This window comes from Gadus chalcogrammus, chromosome 17 (genome assembly GCF_026213295.1).
Source record: "Gadus chalcogrammus isolate NIFS_2021 chromosome 17, NIFS_Gcha_1.0, whole genome shotgun sequence".
In the NCBI taxonomy this organism is placed as follows: Eukaryota; Metazoa; Chordata; class Actinopteri; order Gadiformes; family Gadidae; genus Gadus; species Gadus chalcogrammus.
This window is the reverse complement of record NC_079428.1, coordinates 12,843,898-12,851,418: the sequence shown is the minus strand read 5'-3', so window position 1 is coordinate 12,851,418 and position 7,521 is coordinate 12,843,898. Positions and strand designations below refer to the sequence as shown.

The 7,521-nt window shown below is 46.6% G+C and overlaps 2 protein-coding genes across 3 annotated transcripts in view; both read right to left on the bottom strand.

The window, feature by feature from the left end:
• LOC130370311 (GTPase IMAP family member GIMD1-like) overlaps positions 1-1,434 on the bottom strand; it is a 2,132-nt gene extending 698 nt beyond the window's left edge. The window contains exons 1-3 of one of the 2 annotated variants that reach the window (XM_056576040.1): positions 1,394-1,434; positions 797-1,015; positions 339-604 (exon numbers count right to left, since the gene is read on the bottom strand). In XM_056576040.1, coding sequence (XP_056432015.1) covers positions 339-604; positions 797-1,013 — 483 coding nt within the window. In that variant the 5' untranslated portion in view covers positions 1,014-1,015; positions 1,394-1,434. Of the gene's footprint in view, positions 1-338; positions 605-796; positions 1,163-1,393 lie in introns of those variants that run through there. The other variant, XM_056576039.1, reaches the window with a different exon arrangement.
• A 3,228-nt stretch (positions 1,435-4,662) lies between these two features.
• Positions 4,663-6,910, bottom strand: LOC130370504 (dickkopf-related protein 2-like). The gene is made up of 5 exons (XM_056576248.1): positions 6,903-6,910; positions 6,118-6,238; positions 5,741-5,897; positions 5,397-5,510; positions 4,663-5,081 (listed from the first exon to the last, which is right to left on the bottom strand). Exons 1-5 carry the CDS (start codon positions 6,908-6,910, stop codon positions 4,663-4,665), a joined length of 819 nt encoding a protein of 272 aa, XP_056432223.1.
• Positions 6,911-7,521: the final 611 nt, after the last annotated feature.

Sequence of the window (7,521 nt, the reverse complement as noted above, 5' to 3'; positions counted from 1 at the left end):
ACACACACACACAGGCACACACCCCCCCCCCCCCCCTCCCACACACACACACACACACACACACACACACACACACACACACACACACACACACACACACACACACACACACACACACACACACACACACACACACACACACACACACACACCCACACACAAACATTTTTCTCATGAAAAAAGTATATACAGCATATATCTGTGTGTGTGTACATGCGTGCGAATGTGTGTGTGTGTGTGTGTAGGTGCATGGCTGCGTGCATTTGTGTGTGTTTATGTGTGTGTATGTGTGTCTTTGTGTGTATGTGCTTGTGTGTGTGTGTGTGTGTGCATCTTACCTCTGCAAAGCGGGCTATCTGTGCGTCCTCCCCAGGAAGGTCGGCCCTCACCACAAGCAGCAGCACGTGCACACTCTCAGGGACCCACGTGCACGCTGCGGGTCTGCGCTGGGAGGGGCGCGGCAGGGGAGGGCTGTCCGTCACCACCAGTCGGAGGTCAGTCTCCGCCCCCTTCCTTCTGAAGAACCTCCGGAAGGTTCTGGACCTGCGGTCCGTTGTCCCGGGGACGTCGGAAGCCCAGCATCGAGTTTCAAACTCCTCTCCCCCTGTGCGATGACATCACAGTTCCCGTGGGGTCGTTCCTTACAATGAGCAATTCAAACCTTCATCGTAATAAAAAGGGAGTTGTGGACTCCGGAGGGTTTATCAATGTTGTACGGGTGATTGAAGTAATGTAAGTTAGGCCCGAGCAAAAGTAAAATTAAAGCACGTTTTAGAATCTCAATTTGTACACTGACCAATCAGGGCATTTCCCACAGAGCTCCTCCCACTCTGCCTGTTGCCAAGCAGTAGCACATTCAAGGACAGCACCTCAGAGCCGTCGCTGATTGGACGAGCTTGAAACATGTGGTTGCTGAACAAGTTGTCATAGAAGCCACCATGGCGCTCCCCAATCTCCTTGGTTTTATTGGCAGGCTTCTTATCAGAGGCGGAGTCTGGCTCAGCCATCAACATTTCTGTGTGGAAAAAAGGACTTCCTGTATCCATTGTCTCTTGCTCCCACAGCCATTATTCTTTATGTGTATATATGTATATACTGTATATATATTATCTATACATCTAAATATGTATATATAAACTTAACACCATCACAACTCAACATAACATCCTCACAACTGAGCATAACATCATCACATCTCAACATTACAGCATCACAACTCAACATAACATCATCACATCTCAACATTACAGCATCACAACCATCTCTACATATTCTACTCATATATTCTATAAATGAACACAAACTATTCTCCTCATACATTTCCTAGTTAGTTAGAACAACACAGAACAACATAAATTAAAAGAGATCAGAACTATCAAGGTTGGAAACCTACCTGCCCAGGTGAACAACAGTACTAAAGTGAGAAGAGATGTCTGTTTGTGGGAGTGTGTGTGTGTGTGTGTGTGTGTGTGTGGGGGGGTGGGTATGTGTTTGTCATCAATTCTAGTGAATCAGTAACCAAAGTTGTCTGACATCTTATCTGGGTTGTAAAATATTTTTTAAAGAGACCAGTGCACCATTCTAGCACAATCGCTCTCCCAGTAGAAACATTAGAAGACTGTGGTTGTACTGGGAAGCTCCAAGTAAAACCATTGGATGTGGTTCAGGGTTCGAGTTATGATTCCATCTATGCGGTGGTCTCTAAAAAAGGAAAAAACGATAGATGCTCAAGTAAATATGTAAGGGATAATGTATAGAACAACGGTCATTATCAGGAAAATAAGTGTCTTGCTTCGCCCTAAAGGGGCTTATTTTCGATAATGACCGGTGACTTTCGATACATTATCCCGCTTATTACACGGCTACTTAGCAAAACGAAAAAATAACTTCACACGCTGTGTCATTCTACAATTACCATTCGCAGTGTTGATCAGTGCTGTTCCACAGCATTGAGAAGAGCCATGTCATAGAAGCTATTATTACACGGCTCTTCTCAATGCTGTAGAACGCTCCGTTCACTTGCATGGGCCTTCCCGACTTCTGGCGCTCAATTATTTTATGATAATTGACCTTTGCTAAGCATATAATGACCGCTGTCAAGGAAAGTGGATTTTTTGCCTCTGATTCACGTCTTTGGTATCCAGTGGAGGACTGGGATCAAACAACACCCACCAGCGGGCAACGTGCGCGAGCGTACCCGCGGGCGCAACTCGCAGATACAACTTTTCACACACGGAAAAAACCTGCACTTTTGTGTGAACTTAAACTTAAATGCGTTAATCAACGGCCCAAAAAAATGGACGTATCAATGCACAACCCCAATGCATAAAAAATCAATAGATCATCAGGGCCAGCCGCTCCATAATAAATACACGTCATACCGTCATGCAGTAAACAAAGTACAAAGGAGCTTGCTCTTCTCCGCAACCCTGTCATCCGAATCCAAATTCATAAGGACCTCTTTCTCTGGCGCCATCACTGATTGGGCCGTCATTGATTGCGCCATCATTGATCAACTTCCAACTGATGGTGCCATCACTGATGGCGGCAGTCGCCATCAGTGATGGCGACAGAGTATAGTGTCCAAATTCCAACTTCCACGGCATAGCTCGTATAAGTCGTTGCTTCATTTAAACTTTTGCAATCAAATAATCAAATAAAGAAATTATAGGTATTTGTTTTATTTCAAACCATGCACATTTTTTATCATCTGAATAAGAAATTTGGCTACAAAACAATGTAGACCGATGTAAAAGTTGAGGCTAACCATGACTGTAATATAGAGACCCATATCTCTGGTATAAATACTGATATTTTCTCTCTGATTGGCCGGCCGGCTCAAGCAGCCCACGAGAGCCCCCCCCCCCCCCGGCACTCGCCAGAATGCAAGACCGCCCAGTTCGTCACTGTTGCACTCGGCAAGTAGTCCGGTAACTTATCAACCCCAGCGTATTTGATTGCTAAGCCTAAGGGACGTCAACATCTTTGGCAAACTATATCTCTGCTGATCAACACTACGTATGGTAACAAAAAGCCTAAATTGTGAAAAGACACACCGTGTGAAGTTATTTTTTCGTTTTGGCAAGTAGCCGTGTGATGAGCAGGATAATGCTTCAGGTCGAAGCAAGAGGCCTCTGCTTCGCGACCGGTTCGCCCTGTTGGGGATTATTTTCCAGATAATGACCCTTCTATACATTATCCCTTACTTAACATCCATATTAATCTGTATGTGTAAGGGAAAATAAGTTTATTTGTAATTAAAATATTATGCTGCTGTATTTTCAGAGACCCCACAGATATTTGAGATTGCTGCTTTCAAGGGAGCCAGACCTCTCTCTATGGGAGCACAGCTCCCACTGGCTCCCACCTAACTCGAACCCTGATGTGGTTATATTGGTCAACTCCCATTGCAACCAGGAGCAAACTGTGGTTGCACTAGGCAGCTCGCAGATTAACCGATCGCAAACTGTGGTTGTATTGGTCAGCTCCCATTGTAACCATTAGCATACTGTGGTTGTACTGGGCTTCTCCCAGTAAAATATACTTTATATATTAATGTGAGGCAGCTGCTGGCTCATGGTGTTTGGTCATAATGAGGGGGTTGTGATGTCATCAAGGACCTCAGGCCTTGTGAAGGAACAACTGGGGACTTGCCGTTATTGTTAGATAACACACACACACACACACACACACACACACACACACACACACACACACACACACACACACACACACACACACACACACACACACACACACACACACACACACACACACACACACACACACACACACACTCACGCACACACACACACACTATCAAAGTGCGGGTGCACAGAACATTGTGTGTTGGCGCGTGTGTGTGTCTTACGTAAACCTCCCTCAACTAACAACAGAGATGCCCACAGCCATCCACACATGCAAAGATTGATATCACACACACACACACACACACACACACACACACACACACACACACACACACACACACACACACACACACACACACAAACTCACAAACACACGCATACATGCACACACACACACACACACACACACACACACACACACACACGCACAAATACGCACACAAATAAACATTGTTCTTAGATCTTAGCTACATGATACTGTTATAGCCCAGAAGCCAGCAGATTTAACACATTATGCAAATCATCCATACGACATGACATTTATGAGCAGTGAATGTTTCCTTTCAGAGTCAAAGGACACAACGGCCGTTGAGTAGCAAACATCGGTTTATTATAAAAGGATTTCTATAACTTTAAAAGAATAAAATGTTTACATATACAAACTCACATGCATGCTCAAATCGAGGGGAGCAACATCACTTAGTGGGGTGGTCCCAGTTTCAGCTGTGTTGTCATGGAGATCAGTTCTTAACAAGTGATTGATACTAAGCCCCCCCCCCCCCTTCCCCAACACACACACATAAACTTAGGAAGCAACTTGCTTCCTAAAGTCTGCCAGTTGAACAGGATATGCATTAAACATCTTCTCTCTCTCTCTCTCCCTCTATCTTTGTCTCCCCCTCTCTAACTCTCACTCTGTCTCTATATTTCTCTCTTTCTCCCTCCCTCCCTCTCTCACTGTCTCTCTCCCCCTCCCTCTCTCACTGTCTCACTCCCTCCCTCCCTCTCTCTCTCAGTTTCTCTGACATATGTGAAGTCTGGTCTTCACAGCCGAGGATGATGCTGATGACGGTGAGGACGATGAAGAGCTGGACAGGAGAGATGTGTGGGGGGAGGCGTGGCGGGCATGGGAGGAAGAGGAAGAGGAAGATGACGCTGATAATAATGACGAAGCGGATGCGGATGAAGAGGACGATGACGACGAGGAAGAGGAAGTGGCCGGGGGGGATTCCTGCCGCACGGTCCTGCAGCTCAGCTCCGCCCCGCACTGGCAGCGCTGGAAGATCTCCAGGTGCTGAACCTTCCGGCGCTGCCGCGTGCACACCTGGCCCTCCTGCAGCACGGGCTTACACATGCGGTTCCAGAAGTGTCGGGCGCAGCACAGGCCAAGGGAGCAGTCCGTGGAGCGCAGGCACATGTCTCCTACCTGGCCTGAAACACACACACACACACACACACACACACACACACAGACACACACACACAGTAAATCTCTCTGGACTCTCATAACGTCCTCCTCCGGTTTGATTGCGATCGTTCAGGACCCAGAATGGGTGCTTTTCGTTGTGTGGTTGGGCCCCAGGGCCACACTAAAGCACCACCCCTGCTATACAAACACAGACCCTCTCTGGTCCGTGGACAAGGAGGAGAGCAGGGGAAAAGGCGCATGGAGGAGGAGGAGAGAGATGAGGAAGAGAGACGAGAGACGAGGAGCAAAGGGAGGAGTGAGGAGGAGGAGCGTTTTACCTCGGACAGAGGGAAGCTTGGAGACAGCTCCTCTCGTCTTCCATGGTCTCTTCTCTGGAATCAGCTCCTCATCTTGGATGCTCTGGGCCAGGGAGCTATCCAGAACACACATGTCTGGGGGAGGGAGAGAGAGAGAGAGAGAGAGAGAGAGAGAGAGAGAGAGAGAGAGAGAGAGAGAGAGAGAGAGAGAGAGAGAGAGAGAGAGAGAGAGAGAGAGAGAGAGAGAGAGAGAGAGAGTTAGTATTGTGACACTATTTTGGTCTGCATTGCAGTACTTATATGCATTGAGCCATTATTTACACGTTCCATCATTCATCAATACATTTTCTAAGTTCATTTCTTACTGTTGCTACAGCGATGGCCGGGACAACACATTCCGTCCCTTTGGCAACGTCTCTTCCTCTGGCGGCAGGCCTTGCAGCGGGAGTAGAAGAACCGCTTTGATGGCGCGTGGCAGTAGCTGCCCTCATGACACTCCAGGTCACTGATGCACTGGTAGAGCTAGACAGAGAGTTGGTGAGAAAGTGAGATCTTTTAGGATACATAAAAAGGAACACATAAAAATACGTTTTTATTGTATAGAAAAAGAACCTGCTGGAAATCAGTTTTATACGAAGTCAGGCCCCTTTATAAATTGTTAGTGTGTTACCTTTAATACTTTCCTGTACAATAAAAATTAAAAGAAACTTTAAAATAAAAAATGAAATCGTTCATTATTTACCTTTGCAAAGTCTGCGCCGGTCACGGGGCTTGTGGTCCGGTTCACTGGCAGCGCGTGGGTCTCCCGTAAGATTATGGTTCTGATGGAGTTGAGCTTGACACGCGCCTCTCCGTCGGTCCATCTCGTCACAAGCACGAGGGAGAATAGAGCCCAAACGGCCCTCATTTTTTTCTAAAGACGGAAAGAAAATCCAAAAGAAGTTCCGGAGAATAAAACGATTATGCTATAATATATGAATGTCCGTGAAGAAAGCCAAGGTGGAAGCCCGGTCGTCGGCGGATGATTATAAAGTCAAGGTGAACTATCCGAGTTGAGGCAGTTCCCCAAGTCGGAGGTTTGTCTCGCTCGACCGCCGGCTTCAGAGGATGCTGGGGACTGACTGGTCCTCTCGAGACCCGGACCCGTTTATACCTGCCTCGCGCACTCCCGGCCCGACCTTTAATCCCGTGCGTGTGTTTTTGTGGGTGGAACCAATGGGCATTAACTATTAAAAAATCCACCTGCCGCCCCCCACCCTCCCATTCACACTCAAACACACGCGCGCAAGCACCGATACTTGTTAATGCGCCCATCGATACAGCGAGGGAGCGAGAGAGAAATCACTTTCCCGTTCTTACATCCTAAACACACACAAACCACTTCCACAATTCCTTTCTTCTCATGTCTCTAACACACACACTTAGTGTGTGTGTGTGTGTGTGTGTGTGTGTGTGTGTGTGTGTGTGTGTGTGTGTGTGTGTGTGTGTGTGCGCGCGTGTGAGAGAGAGATATACCTTACTTTATACCTGCACATTCGTGCGCTGTGCACGTTCCTTTATTGTGCACACCAATATGTGTGCTTAAGCGTGCGTGTGTGTGTACGTGTGTGTGCGTGTGACAATCACTCTCATTCATAACTACAGACAAAAAATGCATTCAAATATCACATTTCCTATTGTTGCCCCATCCCCCCTCTCTCTCTCTTTCTCCCCTTAATCCCTCTCTTTCTCTCTCTCTCCTTCATCCCTATTTTTTCTCTCTTTTACTGTCATTCTATCTTTCTCTCACTCTCTTTTCTTCCATTCCTCTCTATCTAATTTCTTCCATCTCTCCCTCTCCCTTCTCTCTCACACAGATATACACACTTCTCTAACACATCTCTAAGTGATGTGTGTCCTCGGTATGTCCGTCCAAATACGATTATTCTCCCTTTCGTCATTTGAACCGAGAAAATATTAAATTGCACTTAAGACACACACACACACACACACACACACACACACACACATTGTTGAGTATTAAATGGATAGGGGTGACGTATTGTGTGTGTGTGTGTGTGCGTGTGTGCGTGCGTGTATGAATGGCTCTTTATCTTTGAGGTGTTATAGCTTTGATGGTATCAGCACAATTAGATACCTGTGCAAA

Coding starts and splice junctions, on each gene's coding strand:
- LOC130370504 (XM_056576248.1), bottom strand. Junction 5,898..6,117: donor CCGGCGCAGACTTTGCAAAG/GTAAATAATGAA, acceptor CTCTCTGTCTAG/CTCTACCAGTGCATCAGTGA. Junction 5,511..5,740: donor CGGCCATCGCTGTAGCAACA/GTAAGAAATGAA, acceptor TCCCTCCCCCAG/ACATGTGTGTTCTGGATAGC.